Here is an 18,511-nt window from a genome sequence, read left to right as displayed (position 1 = left end):
CGGCCCTGCTCTGTGGGTGATAGAGGGCGGCACCCCAACCCCCTGATGGGCCCTGCTCTGTGCGTGACAGAGGGCAGTGTCCCAACCCCCGGGTTGGACCTGCTCTGTGCGTGACAGGGTACAGAGCCCCAACCCCCTGATTTGCCCTGCTCTGTGCGTGACAGGGGTTGGCACCGCAACCTCCCCATCAACCCTGTCTTGAGTGTGACGGGACGGTGCCCCAACCCCTCAATCGGCCCTACCCTGAGCGTGACTGAGGGTGGCATCACAACCTCCCAATCGCCCTGCGCTGTGCATGATAGGGTGCGGCGCCCCAACTCCCCAATCGGCCCTACTCTGAGCCCGACCAGGGGCTGCACCTAGGGATTGGGCCTGCCCTCTGCCACCCGGGAGCAGGCCTAAGCCAGCAGGTCGTTATCTCCCAAGGGGTCCCAGACTGCGCAAGGGCACAGGCCGGGCTGAGGGACCCCCCTCCGCCCCGAGTGCACAAATTTTTGTGCACTGGGCCTCTAGTCCTATATACTAAAAGGGTAATATGCAAATTGACCCTAACAGCAAAACGACTGGGAATGACTGGTCACTATGACACACACTGACCACCAGGGGGCAGACGCTCAATGCAGGAGCTGGCCCTGGTGGTTAGTGCACTCCCACAGGGGAGCTCTTTTCTGCCACAAGCCAGGCTGACGGCTGCCAGCACAGCGTGGTGGTAGGAGCCTCTCCTGCCTCCTCAGCAGTGCTAAGGATGTCTGACTGAAGCTTAGGCCTGTTCCCGGGCTGCCAGAGGGATGTCTGACTGCCAGCTTAGGCCCATTCCCCCAGGGAGTGGGCCTAAGCCAGGAGGTGGACATCCCCCAAGGGGTCCCAGACTACGAGAGGGCACAGGCTGGGCTGAGGGACCCCCCAATTGCACAAATTTTTGTGCCCCGGGCCTCTAGCTCTAAAATAAAAGGTGCTGTTAAGGCTTTCAATATTCTCCCATTTTCAACATAAACTGGGAAATTATGCTCAAATTCCAACTTTTAGGACATTTTTAGACTTTCCATTACTTTGATATTAGCCAAAGCCAACATATCTTCTCATTGACTTTTTATTTTGAAAAAATAATTTTACCTACAGAAAAATATCAAGAATTATTTCATAAACAGTTATGTATACTCCACTTAGAAATCTAAATGCCTTAACATATTTTTTAGGTCTTCTCCTTCCCTTTCCTTCTCAGAAGTAACTACTTTCCCAAACTTGGGAGTCAGTTCTTCTCAGCAATGTTTTTATTCTCTTAGTATAATATATGTGTGAACATGTAAGGAATAAGCATATTATTTTGCTTTTAAAATTCATGTAAATTGTTTCATACTATGCCTGTCCTTTTGCAACTTGTTTTTTTCCCCATTCAGTATTGAAAGATTTATCCATATAGATGCATGTAGATTTAGTATTATTTTAATATCTATGTGGTAATTTATTTCATATGGCATATATTATGGTTTATTAATCCATTTCCTATTAATAGGTATATGTTATTTTCATGTATTACATTTACAGAAATGTTAAGTGAAGTCCTTTTATATATTTTTTGCATATTTCCTTTGTCATAGTATCAGTTGGATCATGCCCAACATTTCTTTTTTTTAAAATCTTTATAGTTGAAAGTACAGTGGGGCTTTGACTTACGAGTGTCCTGACTAACAAGTTTTTCGAGATACGAGCTGTCTCTCGGCCGATTTTTTGCTTTGAGTTGCGAGCTAAAATTCAGGTTACGAGCCAGCTTCAGATACCCCACCGTTAGTTGGCGCAGCGAACGTCACAGTGAACGCCACAACATCAGCCCAGCATCACGTGTCTCACTCATTCACTTTTTGATTTGACATACGAGTAATTTGAGTTACGAGCTCTGTCACAGAACGAATTAAACTCGTAAGTCAAGGCCCCACTGTATTACATATGTTCCCCTTTTTCCCCCATTGACCCCTTCTAGCCTTCCCCACCCCCTGCCCCAGGCCTTCACAACCCTATTGTCTGTGTCCATGGGTTATGCCTATGTGCATACAAATTCTTTGGTTAATCTCTTCCCACCCACCCACCTAAGCTCCACCTTCTCACTGAGATTTGGCAGCCTGTTCTATGCTTCTTTGTCTCTGGATCTATTTTGTTCATTAAATTCCACATATGAGTGAGATCATGTGATACTTACCTTTCTCTGACTGGCTGATTTCACTTAGCATAATACTCTACAGGTCCCTCCATGCTATTTCAAAGGGTCAGAGATCCTTCTTTTTACTGCTGCATAGTATTCCATGGTGTAAAGGTACCATAGCTTTTTTTTATCCACTCGTCTACTGATGAGCACTTGGGCTGTTTCCAGATCTTATCTATTGTAAATTGCCCTGCTATAAACATAAGGGTGCATACATTCTTCTTGATTGGTATTTCGAATTTCTTAGTATATATTCCTAGAAATGGGATCACTGGGTCAAATGGTAGTTCCATGTTTAATTTTTTGAGGAAACTCTATACTATTTTCCATAGTGGCTGCACCAGTCTGCAGTCCCACCAACAGTGTACTAGGGTTCCCTTTTCTCCCTATCCTCGCCAGCACTTGTCATTTGTTGATGGTCAGCATTTCTTTTTTAAATGACATGATGTGGTATAATGGTATGGTGTGGTCTGGTATAAAATGGAGTAAGTCAGAAGGATAACAAAGACCTTTTTTACATAATAAGATTCAGTATTGTTTTCTAAACCTTTGTTTCAATTGTGCATGTATGTTGTATTCTGCGTCATGATATAAAATAAATTTCCTACTGTAGTTCTTGCCAGAAAATTTAACTAGAATTGCAATTAGTAGTATGCATATTTTCTGCTTTAGTAGAAGGTACCAGATTGTTCTTTGAATAATAGTAACATTTTATGGTCCTATCAGTGGTGTGTAAAACGTTCACTTTCTCCCAGGTTTTCTCTAACACTTAGTGTTGGTCTAACTTGATATTTTGTTAAATTGATGAGCATCAAATGGTACTTATCTATGTTATTATTATTTGGATTTCCTAGGTGACTAGTGAGTGTAAACAGCCCTCATTTTTACTGGCTATTCAGTTTTCTATTCTTTGAATTCCATATTTACATCTTTTACCTGTTTTCCTTTTGAGTTACTAGTCTCTGTTTTGGTTGTGTGTTTAACTGATTTTAGAATTATTTTTATGTAAGAGATACTAATCTTTTGTCAGTTAATTATTTCAAGAAACTTCTAGTCTGTCTTGTACCTTTTAAGCTCTGGTTTCTTTTGTTTTACAGATTTTTAAAATATAAATATAGTCATGTTTACCAAAATGGTTGTCAAAACCTTAATAACTTTATAAATTTTTACTTTGATTTCTGGATCCAATGCGTTTTCAAAGAATTTAAACTAATGCTTGAGTTTCTTCAACAGTTACACGTCTTTTAAGGATTTCTGTTTCTTGATGAATCTATTTTATTAATAAAAGTTTTCTAGAGAAGTATTTATTTTTAAAGTATAAATTTATTGACGTGCAATTGTTCATAGTACTTTCTGATAATTTTTAAATATCCTCTTTGCCCATTCTTTAATTCATTTCATATTATTTGCACCTTTTTTTTCTTGGCCTTTTTTGCCAAAACAACAAGCTCTTGTTTTTCTTGTTGCTCTCTATTATTTTTTATTATTCTTTTCTTTATTTTCTTTTTTTCATTAGGTTTCCTTATTTTTTTCAAATGCTTTTAATTGAACAGTTACCTCAATTCATTAATTCTAATGTATTTTTTAATATTTATATTTAAGTCTATAATTTTCTCCTAGAAAAATAATAGCCATTGCTTTAACCCAAGATTCATAAGTAGTGTTTTTCTTGTCACTGCTAAATGTTTCATAATTCCCATTATGATATTTTTGGCCCATGAATTCTTTAAAAAATTTTACACACACATTTCAGGTGCTTTGTTTTTGTTTGTATTTTGGTTAGATGACTTTTTAACCAAATAGTATGATGCATTTCATGATTTTTTTAAGATCTGGTTAGCTTTGCGTTACCCTAGAATATGTCCATTCAGATTTAGAATATATTACATAGACTTTTAAAGAATTTGTATTCTTTAATTGTTGTGTTTAGTGTTTACTCATGTTCATTAGACAGACTTGCTAATCATATTCAAAACTGCGTTATTTTTCCATTGTAATTTTATCTGTTTAATCACTTCTTAGAGAGTGTGCTTAACATACCCTGTGATTGTGGGTTTGTGACCTTTTATTCTGTCAATGTGTGCTTTAGGTATTTGAGACCTTTCTGGTTCATTCAGGTTCAGTGTTTAAACTTCTGGTGAATTCGTTGTTTGGTATATCCTGATCCTATATAATAAAGAAGTAATATGCAAATTGACCATCACACCATCACAAAGATGGCTGTGCCCACAGCAGAGGCAGGGTTCACGTAACACAAGATGGCTGCACCACAGTGGAGGCAGGGTTCCTGTAATGAGCCATAATGAGCAATCAGCAGGGACCTGAGGCTGCGCACCCCACTTGGTGGAGCTTGACAGGGGACCTCAGGCCACACTCCCCGCCCAGCACCACGCTGGGAGACCTGAGGCTGTGCCCCCCCCCCCAGTTGGCAGGACTTGAAGGGGGACCTCAGACCCCGCCCCCTGCCTGGCACCAGGCTGGGGGACCTGAGGCTGCACCCTCTGTCCAGCAGGGCTTGACGGGGGACCTGAGGCTGCACCCCCCACCCGGCAGGGCTTGACGGGGGCCTTGAGGCTGCGCCCCCTGTCCAGTGGGGCTTGACGGGGGACCTGAGGCTGCACCTCCCACCCAGCGGGGCTTGACGTGTTTGGGCCGGCCGGGTCTGGGTCTCGCGTAATTTTGAGGTGCATGCAGGTGGGCGAGGACTTGACTCTGGGTCCCATGGTGTGCCCCAGACTCTGACAGGAGGAAGATTTTCACATACATTTTACTAATTTTCTTTCATCTCTCACACTTCTATTATAGAAAAAGGGCAAATAGCAATATTAAAATATTTCCTCTAATTAATTCCCTTTTAATGTGCACGAATTTTGTGTACTGGGCCACTAGTACAATAATAAAAATATAATAAAACCCCAAAACCTTAGGGCAATAAGTCATGATTGCCCTAAGGTTTTGGGGTTTTATTATATTTTTATTATTGTATCAGGATTTTTTTCAGTTCGGAATTGCTTAGTGTCTTATTCCCCTCTCTGCTTTCACGTTCCTTTGTTGTTATCCTTTAGTAGGTCTCATGAATAAATAGTTACGAGTAAATTTTAGTTATTTTTAAATAGATGAGTTTAAAATGTTAATTTTTGATATAATTAGGTCTTCTACACTTTATGTTGTTTTTCACCTATACTATTACTGTTCTCTTATTTTTGTTATTATTTTACTTATTTTTCTTCAGTATCCTTTGGAATTGATTTATAAAAAATGTTCTTAATTTTCTCCTTTTTTCCTCTTTCACTACGTTAGAAGTAATGAATTCTGTATTTAATTTTTGTTACCCTTAATTTTTCCTTTGCATGCTAATTTTTTATTTGTATACTTGCTTTATCAATGTCTAAAGTTAATATTGCCATTTTTAAGGCAATAGTATTTCTTTCAATTGCCTTTTTTTTGTTAAAAAAACACACAAAAAACAGATTTGTTTGAAGGGTGGGAGGTGATAATACTTGTTATAGTTAACCCTCCATTTTCCCCCAGCTTACAAATAAAAAGGAGTCTGCATGAACCTCTTGAATATTGAGTTTTATGTTTTCATTTAAATACATATTTTATCATCTAAAAATTATGTTATGTTTAAAAAATCACTTTAAAATATATTGTATATAAGTTAATCAAAATACCTATACTAAATAATGTATAATTTTAGGATATTATGTAGTTTTAAATTGATTTATATTATGAAAAATAACTATAGTATTAGGCATCACAAACTATAAACCTCTAAATATGTACTTACTGAATATAATACCCAAATGTTGCTAATACAGCCTTCTGTAGTCACAATATTTTTCTCATATTAAGACCTTGGCTATTATTTATTGTTCACAGAGCCATAAAATGAAAGTTTGTAAAGATTGTATGTTTAAACATTTTTGTTTTACCAAATAAGGCAATTAGCCAAATTAATTAATAATCTGGACTTGAAACCTCTCTCTTATTCTCAATTTATTGGTTTATTCTGAACTATACTTTCTTTTTGATTGCTTCTATTGTTAAAAGCTTATTAAAATAATTCTGATTGCAATATGCACAATATAGGAGCGACAATACTATTTTTTTTAATTTGTTTTTTAAAACGTGCATAGTCGAATAGCAAAAATAAGTTATAATATTAAATGAGTTATAATAAGTAATTTAAGTTATTTTAAAATGTTTGTTTTTGCTTTCTTAATTTCAGATGTAAAAAGTGTTCTAGTTTGAGACCAATACAAAATCTAAATAATCTGGTTGATAAAGCATCATGGATTCCTTCTTCTGTGGCAGAAGGTATAGCTAAATTTCTTTGTCCTTCAATTTTTACTGTCTTTGTGTCAGGTGATCTCACTGATTATATTTCAGTACTTGTGGATATAGTAAAACCAGAGCAAAGTGATTGTAATAAAAGTATAAAGTAAATGCTTAAAATATTTGGACACTTAACTTTAAAGCATCTGCCATTATCTTTTAATTTTTACTCTTACTTTAATGTTCAGTAATTTGTTTTAGTATTAATCATTAATCACAAATACGCTTCTGAAAAATCTCTCCAGCTCGTAGTACCTTGAATTTTTTAAAATATATTTTATTGATTTTTTACAGAGAAGAAGGGAGAGGGATAGAGAGTTAGAAGCATCGATGAGAGAGGAACATCGATCAGCTGCCTCCTGCACACCCCGCACTGGGGATGTGCCCGCAACCAAGGTACCTGCCCTTGACGGGAATCAAACCTGGGACCCTTCAGTCCCCAGGCCGACGCTCTATCCACTGAGCCAAACCGGTTAGAGCAGTACCTTGAATTTAAAAGAGTTTTCGAGATAGCTATTACAACTTTTTGCCCAATACAAGTCCTTAGCTGGAACAATTATCTTTTTATTTCACATGTTTAATTATGGTTGCCTACCCTTGGCTTAAAACTCTTTCAGTGACAGGGCACTCATTGCACTGCAAGGCAACAGTGCAACTAATTTTTAGGCAGTTTTTGATAGTGAGGCAAAATGTGCCTACCTATGATTTTAACCTGGGCCACATTCTATTTACTAGAATTAGAGGATATCTATTCCTTCTTCCAAAGATCAACAGACTTTGTACATTTGAAAATATCTATTGAGCCTTCATTTAGTCTATTTCTCCAAGCAAGCATCTCACTTCCTTTGGTACTTTCCCACATTCCTTCGTATTTTATTTCTCCTCCTCAGTAAACATTTCACTTTGCCAATGCTCTCCTCCAAGTTTACCATTCAAAGCTGAAAATAGGGCTGCAGATACTGGCCAATTCAGAATACAAACAAAACTTCTATTTCCCTAAAATTGGACACTTTGCTTCTCTACTGGCCGGAAAATTTCATTGTACAGCAGGTTCTTGAATAACATCGTTTTGTTCATTGTCATTTCCTTGTAACATTGAGGAGATGCCTTAGGAACTTAACTCTTGTTTATATCAATTAGCCTCTGGTAAAATTGGTTTTGTTATATGTTGTTTTGCCATAGTTCCAAGAACCTGTTGATAATGTTGCTAAGAACTTACTGTGTTGATATTAATTTTTATATTAATTTGTTTTTTATATTAATTTGTATACTTGGTTTTGTTTTCCTTCTCTTTTAATTCAGCTGTATGATACTGGAATCTCTTATTTTGTTTGTGGTCCGGTGAAATTCCAGGTTACTTTCACATGAACTTCTGTCCAGACAGCATGGTCTTCCTATCCGATTCTTAACGCAGTCGTCTGTTTGTTTGTATGGTCCCTCAGTAGGTTTTGTGTTCATATTTCTTGGTTTTAGCTCACAGTGTTAACCTATTGAGACCCCTTAAATCCTAAAAGTCAATTCTCTGTTTTAACAATCATTGTCACAACTGTGTGCCCTAATTTGTTCTTCTTAGTTGCCCCCTAATTAATTCTGTTTATTCCATTCTGTAAACATATTGAATGTCTTCCATTTCCAAACACAAAGATGTGCATTTAACTTGTAAATTTTCATATGATTTTTTATCTCATTAATTTCTTCCTTTTTCTTCATCTTACTAAATTATTAAATCTCAGATTCCGATATTTTTGTCCATTCACCTGATGATGTCTCTTAAAAAATAAGTGATCCTTATGCCTGTAGTTCAGAGGAGAGAGACATGTTACATAATCATAAATATTGAACTGCATGCTATTTTTCAGAGCATTCTGGTATTTTATTTTTGTCTTTCATAAGGTTAACATGTAATAAATTATATTTTATTAATCCGTTTTTATAGTTTCTATCAAGATCAACTCATTTTAAAGATATATTAATATTTAATCAAAAAGATACAGTTGTTTATAAGTCATTGCCTCTATATAGATATATTGTAATGTTCCAAAATGAACCTGCTAAAATGAACTTAATATGTTGGTATTACAAAAAGATATGTTGGAGAACAAAAAGATATAGTATATATATATATATATATATATATATATATATATATATATATATATATATATACACATACATACACATACATACACACACACTAGGGGCCCGGTGCACGAAATTCGTGCACTGGGTGTGTGGGGGGGGAGTGTCCCTCAGCCCAGCCTGCCCCCTCTCATACTGGGAACCCTCAGGCGTTGACCCCCATCACCCTCCAATCGCAGGATCGGCCCCTTGCCCAGGCCTGACGCCTCTGACAGAGGTGTCAGGCCTGGGCAGAGGACCCTCATTTCCCCCCATCACTGGTTCTGCCCCCAGCCCAGGCCTGATGCCTCTGGCCCAGGCATCAGGCCTGGGCAGGGGACCCCTAGACCCCTCCGATTGCTGGCTCTGCCCCTTGCCCAGGCCTGATGCCTCAGCCAGAGGCGTAGACCCCCATCACCCTCTGACCACCTGATCGGCCCCTTGCCCAGGCCTGACGCCTCCGCCAGAGGTGTCAGGCTTGGACAGGGGACCCCCATCTCCCTCCGATCACTGGCTCTGGCCCCCGCCCAGGCCTGAGGCCTCTGGCCCAGGAATCATGCCTGGGCAGGGGACCCCCATCTCCCTCTGATCACTTGCTCCACCCCCCGCCCAAGCCTGACGCCTCTGACCCAGGCTTCAGGCCTGGGCAAGGGGACCATCATATCCTCCCAATCCCCGGCTCAGCCCCCCACCCAGGCCTGATGCCTCGGCCATAGGAGTTGACCCTCATCACCCTCGGATCACCAGTCACCGGATCAGCCCCTTGACCAGGCCTGAGGCCTCCGGCAGAAGTGTCAGGCCTGGGCAGGGGACCCCCAGCTTCGACCGTGCCCAGCTCCCATCGCTGGCTCCACCCCTACTTCCTGCTATCACTGGCCAGGGTGGAAAAGGCAGCTGATTCTCCGATCATGGCTGGGGGGCAGGGCAAAGGCAGCCCTGGGGCCGCCTTTGCCCTGCCCCCCAGCTCTTAGCTCCCCCCTGGGTTTCCGATCACTGTCAGTGGCAGGGGGCTTCTTCCTGCTTTCCCTTTCGCCTCCCTGCATTGTGCCTACATATGCAAATTAACCGCCATCTTGTTGGCAGTTAACTGCCAATCTTAGTTGGCAGTTAATTTGCATATAGCCCTGATTAGCCAATGAAAAGGGTATCGTCGTATGCCAATTACCATTTTTCTCTTTTATTAGTGTTGACATATATATGTTTTTATTTCTCTTTTAAATTATTTTAGTAAACAAAATTAACGGGTACATACTATCCGAAAACAAATTCATATCATGTAATCTATTTTTCCCTTTGCTAGTATTGGGCATTTTACCCCTTCAACATGTGTTTGTGATGACATTCACTCTTGATGATGGAACAGGAGTATTGGAAGCTTACCTCATGGATTCTGTAAGTAACAGGTGGTGAAGATATTTCTAACTAAAAATAATATTTTTTGAATTTTAATATATTTATTCATACCTGTTTTATTACTAACAACATTTAAGGCAATGTAGAAAAAATAGTGCATAGATCTTAAATTGTCTATGTGTTTCTCTCTCTTTTGATATTACACTATAAATCTTAATGTCCAAATAATGAAAAATTGGGGAATAGGAATTTTAGGAGAGTTATTTTTTATACCACCCAGAAATCTGTTCCAGGAGTCAAAGGCATTGTATAAACATGCCCTCTAGGCACTAACCATCAGCATTTCACTAGGCTTCTAAAGCCTCCTCATTTCCTATTAGAGGGAACACAATTCCGTTGCTAGGGAGATAGTGACGTGGGTGAAGCTAGGGAGCTTTCCACAAGACCACCCTCCTTCCCAGCAGCAGTTCCAAGTTTGGGGATTTCCAAGACCAGCCTCTGACACAGGTTAGAGGGCCCCAAGACCACCATTAGTTTTGATAATTCACTAGAAAGACCCACAGAATTGACTGAAAGCTATTTTTTTCCCTTCTCCACCTTTTTTTTTCTTTTTTGCTCAATCTCTCCACACTCCATATCCAGCCGCACTCCCACCCCCACCCCATGCTATCTTTGAGTCTCTTTATTTTGCTTGTTAGTTTTACTCACCATTATAGTTTATTACAGCGAAAAAAAATGCAGATTAAAATCATCCAAGGGAAGAGGTGCATAGGGCAGAATCCAAGGAATTTTCAAATGTGGAACTTTCATTTGTCCTCTTTCGTGTTGTAGAAGAAAGCAGACAGAGTGACTTTCTCGCAACAACGTGTAAGGGTACCTATGGAGTATTGCCAACCAGAGAAGCTCCACTGAACCTTAGTGTCCAGAGTTTTCGCTGGAGTCCTGTCACGTTGTCATGGTTGAATGTACACGTGACTGATCTCAGTCTCCAGACCCTGCAGTGGTCAAGCTAATACTACATGACACAAACTCACATTGTTAGACTACCCAGTGTGACCCTGTGTCCCCAGGCAAACAAGGGCACTCCCAGCAGGCACGACATCCACGGGTTTACAGATTACCTCCCAGAAGCCAAGGGAGAGCCTGGTAACATTTTTTTTTATTACACACATTGTGAAAGAATCGGGTAAGGTTGAGAATTTTCTCCTGCCTAAACAATTCATGTATCCATTTATTAACTGAATGTTTAATGAGCACCTTCTATGTGCCAGGTACCGTTTTTTGTGGTAAAGACATAGCAGTGAGGAAGGCAAGCAAAATCCCTTTCCTCGTTACATTCTAGTAGAAGAGGAAAAAATTGAATAAATATGTTTTACTCTTAAACTTAATATTTACACATTGTAGGCACTCAATATATATATTATTAAGCAAATAGTAAGCCTCCCTGTTTTCTGATTATTATTAAGTCAGAGCCATTTAACTCAATTGTATATCTCAAATCTGTTATTAAAGTAAATCAGATTTTAGAGTTCAGACTAGCACTGTCATTTATGAATTCTGGAATTTTGATAGAGTGACATAGTCTAGATCAGTGGTTCTCAACCTTCCTAATGCCGCGACCCTTTAATACAGTTCCTCATGTTGTGGTGACCCCCAACCATAAAATTATTTTCGTTGTTACTTCATAACTGTAATTTTGCTACTGTAAACAATATGTAATTGTATATGTGTTTTCCGATGGTCTTAGGCAACCCCTGTGAAAGGTTCGTTCGACCCCCAAAGGGGTCGCAACCCACAGGTTGAAAACCACTGGTCTAGATTATTTTAATTAGATAGTATTAAAATACAGGAGTGGGCAAAAGTAGGTTTACAGTTCCTATGCAAAAAGATATGCAGGATTATGATTATTACAATAGCTTTATTAACCCAAAAGAATGTCAGTGCAAATGTAAACCTACCTTTGCCTACCCCTTTTATATTAATTATAACATAAATTAAAGATTAATATCATTTCCTTTTTCTTCTATAATTTTTAAGGACAAATTCTTCCATATTCCAGCATCAGAAATCCTAACCAATGATTACCTTCAGGAAAGTATGGATATCATCATGAATATGCTTTGCCCTCCAGGAAAAAAAATTGGTAAGCCATAGTATTTGCCATTCATTCTTTTTTAAAAAATAGCACCAGCATATATCTAAATTATGAACTTTTAGAGGTATGCAAACTTTGAAATGTGAATCCAAATAAATTACTAAGTAGTGCTTGATGACTGTATGATCTACCTTTTGATGAAGACGGTGGCAGGTATATAATAGGTATGAATCACCCTGACCGATTTGGCTCAGTGGATAGAGAGTCCGCCTGTGGACTGAAGGGTCCAGGTTTGATTCGGTCAAGGTCTTGTACCTTGGTTGCAGGCACATTCCCAGTAGGGACAATGTGCAGGAGGCAGCTGATCAATGTTTCTCTCTCATCAATGTTTCTAACTCTATCCCTCTCCCTTTCTCTCTGTAAAAAATCAATAAAATATATTTTTAAAAAAATAGGTATGAATCATAGTTCCTGAAATGAAAAGGTTTTTTAAATATTTTGAAATACAATAAAGGGGAGGCAGTTTTGATCAAAGGAAATTTGACACTCTGTTTATACATACAAATATTTTATTTGAAATTATATTAACAGGGAGGAAACTTTTATAAGAAACATTTTCTGTAACAAACTCCATTTAGCCAGTTTAATTAATTGATGAATTTTCTATTCAGTATTAACTATTTTCAGATTTTACAGTTTTTTATTTTACTGATTATTTTTAGCAGCTTTAGTTGCTTTTGATTTAACATTTGATTCATCAACCAAATCTTCAGGTCAAATGGTATAGATTACTATACCGAAAGCCACTGAGTGTTTCTTTTGTGGCCATTATCTGTATTTACATTGAAACTTGCAGATCTAAATCATATTAAGACAGTTTGACCCTTCTAATAATTTTCCATCAGTAACAAATTTTACCAGCTATAGATTTAACTGTTCATTTAACTTGTATAGCTTTTTAAAAAATATATATGTTTATTGATTTCAGAGAGGAAGGGAAAGGGAGAGAATGATAGAAACATCAATGATGAGAGATACTCATTGATCAGCTGCCTCCTGCACAGCCCCTATTGGGGATTGAGCCCACAACCCAGGCACATGCCCTCACTAGGAACCAAACCATGACCTCCTGATTCAGCACTCAACACCTGAGTCACACGGGCTGGGCTTATAGGTTATTTTTAATCAGGCTTTATTTTACCCTGGTCAGTTTATAAATTTTATAGCAATTCTACAAAGATAGTTTTTTATACATTTGTAACAAAGTTTAACTTACATACTTTTATTTGGTGGCAGTTTTAATTTTTGTTGGTTATTTAGATTCTTTTGGATAGATTTCTGGAAATAAAACTGTCATATCAAAAAGCACAGGTCAGGTAGACTTTTGATACATAACTTAAAAATTGCTTTTCAATAATATTTTACCTATTTATAGTTCCTGTCCTTCTTGACACTTGCCAATATTGAGGACTAGATTAAATGTCTTTCAAATTCAAATTTGAAGAAACCATCAGAATCCTTTCTAGATGTTATAAATAGACTTACTGTGGTCATAACCAAAGCTTAGAAGTGGCATCGATGGCTGCCAGCTTTGCCTTGACTCAGTACTTGGTACATGTAGTTTTACCTTGATAAATGTAAGGTGTTCAAATGATTCCAGAAATTCAGGGTCAATCCGTTTCTTTTCTTTGCAATCAACCAAGAGAGTAAATAAACAAACAAACAAACAAACAAACAAACAAACAAACAAACAAACAAATAAATAAATAAATAAATAAAACTGGAGATTAGTAAGAAATTAGCAGGAAAGAAAAGAATAAAAATTCAGAATGAGGTAGTTTATAACATTCACTATCAAACATTCTGAAAATTCCACATTTTCCTGTTGTTAGAAGAAAGTTCAAATTAGTCAGAATCACTGTAAAATAATAACATGAATCCAATGTGCAATTTGGAAGAGTAGATAACATTACATTTGATAAGTATATTTATTTACTTTTCTATCTTCAAATTAAGTATGTTAATTTTTCTAGCTAAGCATTAGGCTTAGATATGCCAGAGTTATTTGTTTAATTTTAATGGGTAAGTAACATTTTCTTTTGGATTTGTAGATACATATCCGTGGTTGGAATGCTTCATCAAATCGTATAATGTCACAAGTGGAACGGAGCAGCAAATTTGCTATCAGATTTTTGACACCACAGTTGCAGATGATGTTATCTGATATTGACATTCAACCTGGCATATGTAAAATATTGTAATTTTAAAAACATTATTATTTTCTATGAGATTGCTATCAACATGTAAAAGCTTTAGCTCAGTAGTTTATTTTCCATTGTAACCACTATTTAATTTAAAAAAATAGACATTGTGTTATCCTAACACCTTGTTGTAAGTTGAAAATGTTCCTGTTACTCAGAAATACCCTGTATGATGGCTGCTAGGGTTATAAAAGAAAGAGAGACAATGAATAAATAAAGACTTCGCTTACTCTTCGTAGACCTTTCAGAGAAGCTATTTTGTTCCTGCATTAAAGTCACTTTCCCATTGGTTTTGCCACTGATTTCTCTGCCTTCCCCCATCCCTGGTTGAGCTGCTTTTCTTGCCTAGGTCTTTGGATCAGCAGTGTTGCAGTTAGCATGGTTATGGGATTAGAAGAGACGGTGGCCTTAAGTCTGAGCTTTGACTGAGTTCAAGGATGTAGTGGATAGTGGTTCTGCTTTGCTTTAGTTTTGTACAAAGGGATCTGCTTAAACCAATACCCCTCAAAAAAATGCTTCTCCAAATGAGCCCCAGTGTACTTTAAAGAGGGGTTTACTTTAAGTGAAAGTGGTAGAATTGTTTTCTTTGGGTGCTGATATTGATCTATTTAGGATAAATCCATTTTTAGACCAGAATGATATGCTTTGATTGCTTATTTCTCTGTATGATATTAGAAGTCATTCTATTTCATCCCGACTTAAGAAAGTGGTTCAGATTCACCTTTAGTGTATCTGGGTGCTGGGAATGTGGTGTACTTTTTTTTTTTTTTTTTTACTGTGTTTACCTATCCCTTCTTTAAACTTGAAACTAACCATGTATTATGTGAACTGCGAATGTATGCATGTATGCTACTAAGAATAATGAGCACAATCATTACTGTCAGGAATTCTTAGATGTGATAAATTCCAACAATTGGGATATCTTTAAAACACAGAAGGGGCGGGGGTGGGGGGGAGTACAGACTGCTCAACTCATTAAATAATGTTAAAACAACTGAAAAAATAAAATCATGAGTATTCAGTTTTATGAAACTACTCTATATATCTGTATATATGTGTACATTTATGTATATTTGCTAAAGACAGATACAGATTTTTCTAGTTCAATCGTGAATAAATGCACATAATTCAGCTCTTTTGTTTGTTTGCCCTATTTGAACTCAGGCATGATTTGAAGCAAAGAATCAAAGCAGGTATATCAGTATAACATATTTAGGACTGTCTACACACCACGTACTGTGCTAAGCACTTAACATGTATTGGAGTTTCACAACAACCCATTTTCCTGATAAAGAAATGGAGGCTCGATTGATGAGCCGACTTGTCTAAGTTCATACAATTATTAAATGCTAGTCAGTACTCTCCAGAGGTTGCACTGTTCACTACTTGAGGATTTTGAACAGATAAGTTTCAGTGTTGCCGGTAAGCTTGGGCCGCAGAGGGGAGAGAGACATTTTCTCTGCCTTCGGGAAGCACCGGGTCTGGAGTAGGGGCCACGGTGCCCCAGGCTCACAGGGTCCACCTGTGCCTCTCTGACGTGAGGGGGGACTGTGACGCGTCATGATGATGGGCCATTTCTCTTCTGTTTTCTTTTCCTGGACACCCTACATTGTCATCCTTAGTTTTATTTTTTAACTTCAGTTTTGAGCAAGAGTTCCATCAACACTAGTACTTACCCAGTGGTGTTGTGTGCCTTATGCTAGTCAAGAACCCAGAGTAATAGGAGAATTCTGTTCCTGGAGCAACAACATGATGGTAGTTCATTGTGCCCGGATTTGAGCCCTGTCCCTTGTGTTGTCCCTGTGAATACTGGCAAAGTCTTCCTGTCAGTTTTAAAATGAAAAGTGAAAGAAGCAGTGTGTGTACAGCCTCGAACTCAGTTTCCATCTCTGCAGCATCCATTGTTTTGGACACTCCTGGATTGTTCTTATGGGGAAGGGCATGCCTGTCTTAAAAGATCTGAAGCAGTCGATGCTTCTTATCTCGATATGATCATGAAATATGCACTGCTTGCAGGCTCTTCCTGTGTCCCCCCTCCCCCCATCACACTGCTTTAGTTGAGGAAGCTGCACATGCCCAGATGCAATGCATCATTCCCGTTGTTGTTGTTTTTTCACCCCTGGTCTCATGCTGTACATCCGGGTTGTTTCTAAGTGAATGTAGAAAAACTGGTGTGGATGGAAGTGAGGAAGCTGAATACATCCCCGTCCACCTGCGAAAGCAGTCTCCACATCACGGGGCAGTGGCTGCCCAGCTTTGTGACTCAGGGTAGATCCTGGGCTGTAGCTACTTGCAGATCACAGGAGTGGGCCAAAATCTCACGTCATCTGTTTCCAGAGTCAAAGGATGAGTTTATGAAGCTTGTGATTCTTAATCCAGCCAATTCTCTGCACTTTCTGGAAGCTTTCCTTGGTGTCTGTGGGGAAAGCTATATTCTTCTAGTTATTTCAGTGGTTTGAATTTGACCATGCATTTCATCAAGTTTTCCTCCCATCCAGAATATTTTTCATAAAAGTAATATAAGGATTTAAAACAACATAAAATATGTAAAGTTGAATTAATTGCTGTTCTAACTAGTACCCCAGAGGAAACTACTTTTCACAGTTTGGTATATAGTTTTCCATTGTTAAAAAAAAAAAAAGTTATATAAAATATATAAGGAACTCATATAACTTAACAAAAGGAAGACAATCCAATAAAAAAATGGGCAAAGAACCTAAATAGACAGTTGTCCAAAGTGGACATACAGATGGCCAAGAGACATAAAAAATGCTCAAAGGCATTAATCATCACAGAGATGAAAATAATTAAAATGACAATGACGTGTCACCTCACACCTGTCAAAATGGCTACCATCGACAAGTGCTGGTGAGGATGTGGAGAAAAGGGAACCCTTGTGCACTGCTGGTGGGAATGCAGACTGGAGCAGCCTCTGTGGAAAAGAGTATGGAGTTTCTTCAATATATTAAAAATAGAACTCCCATTTGACTCAGTGATCCCACTTGTAGGAATATAGCCTGAGAAACCAGAAACACCAATCAGAAAGTATATATGCACCCCTATGTTCATAGTGCAATTTACAGTAAGATTTAGAAATAGTCAAAGTGCCCATCAGCAGATGAGTGGATAAAAAAGCTGTGGTACATTTACACAATGGAATACTATATAGCTGCAAAAATATAACTTACCATTTGCAACAGCATGGAGGGACCTGGAGAGTATTATGCTAAGTGAAATAAGCCAGTCAGAGAAAGTTAAGTATCACATGATCCCACTCATATGTGGAATGTAATGAACAATAGAAACTGATGAACAAAATAGATCCGGGGACATAGAAGCATGGAACAGACAGAATTTCAGAGAGAAGGTGGGGAGTGATTAACCAGGGAACATATGCATATAATCATAGCTTGTGGATACAGACGATAGAGTGGTGAAGGCTTGGGAGGGGTGGGTATGGGTGAAAGGGGTCAATGAGAAAAAACAAACAAAGGGGATACCTGTAATACTTTCAACAATAAAGAGAAATTTAAAAATTGTTTTAAAAATGGCATTACTATAAATACATAAAATAGCATCACGCTATAAATATATTTCTGCAACTTGCTTTTGTCACTTTATAGAGTAGACATTTTTTATGTCAATACACATAGAGTAAGTGTTCTATTTCTCATTATGCCAATACACTTTTGTAAGGATGTATTCCTATTACCTCTTTTGTTAACTTTATTACTTTATAGTTATTCACAATATTATTTTATTACTAGAGGCCCGGTGCATGAAAATTCATGCACTGGAGGGGTTGTCCCTGAGCTCGGCCTATCCCTATCACAGTATGGGAGCCCTCAGGGGTAGGAAGCGACGCCCCATCACACCTCTGCTGCTGCCACTGCCGGCAGCACAAGCCTCAGGCGGCACTTGGAGGCTGGGAGGCTAAGGTGACTGGGGGGCTCCAGAGGCAGGCGCGCAGCGGGGCTGAGGGGACTGGGTGCTGCCATATTTGAGGGCGGGGCAGTCAATTAGCATATTCCCTCCTTATTGGCTGTGGGCGCCACCATCTTTGCGACTACATGAGGGTCAATTAGCATATTCCCTCTTTATTAGATAGGATTATCTTAATCTGTATTTTAACTGGTGTCATTTTCCCTT

At 38.5% G+C, this 18,511-nt stretch overlaps 1 protein-coding gene across 5 annotated transcripts in view; it reads left to right on the top strand.

Moving 5' to 3' along the window:
* POT1 (protection of telomeres 1) overlaps positions 1–15,493 on the top strand; it is an 83,507-nt gene extending 68,014 nt beyond the window's left edge. For all 5 annotated transcript variants that reach the window (XM_059711700.1, XM_059711697.1, XM_059711701.1 and 2 more), the window contains 4 exons: positions 6,429–6,517; positions 9,954–10,045; positions 12,044–12,149; positions 14,213–15,493. In XM_059711700.1, coding sequence (XP_059567683.1) covers positions 6,429–6,517; positions 9,954–10,045; positions 12,044–12,149; positions 14,213–14,325 — 400 coding nt within the window. In that variant the 3' untranslated portion in view covers positions 14,326–15,493. The remainder of the gene's footprint in view (positions 1–6,428; positions 6,518–9,953; positions 10,046–12,043; positions 12,150–14,212) is intronic.
* The last annotated feature ends 3,018 nt before the right edge of the window (positions 15,494–18,511 follow it).

Source organism: Myotis daubentonii, chromosome 10, assembly GCF_963259705.1.
Source record: "Myotis daubentonii chromosome 10, mMyoDau2.1, whole genome shotgun sequence".
Lineage (NCBI taxonomy): Eukaryota > Metazoa > Chordata > Mammalia > Chiroptera > Vespertilionidae > Myotis > Myotis daubentonii.
This window is presented reverse-complemented; position numbering and strand designations above follow the sequence as displayed.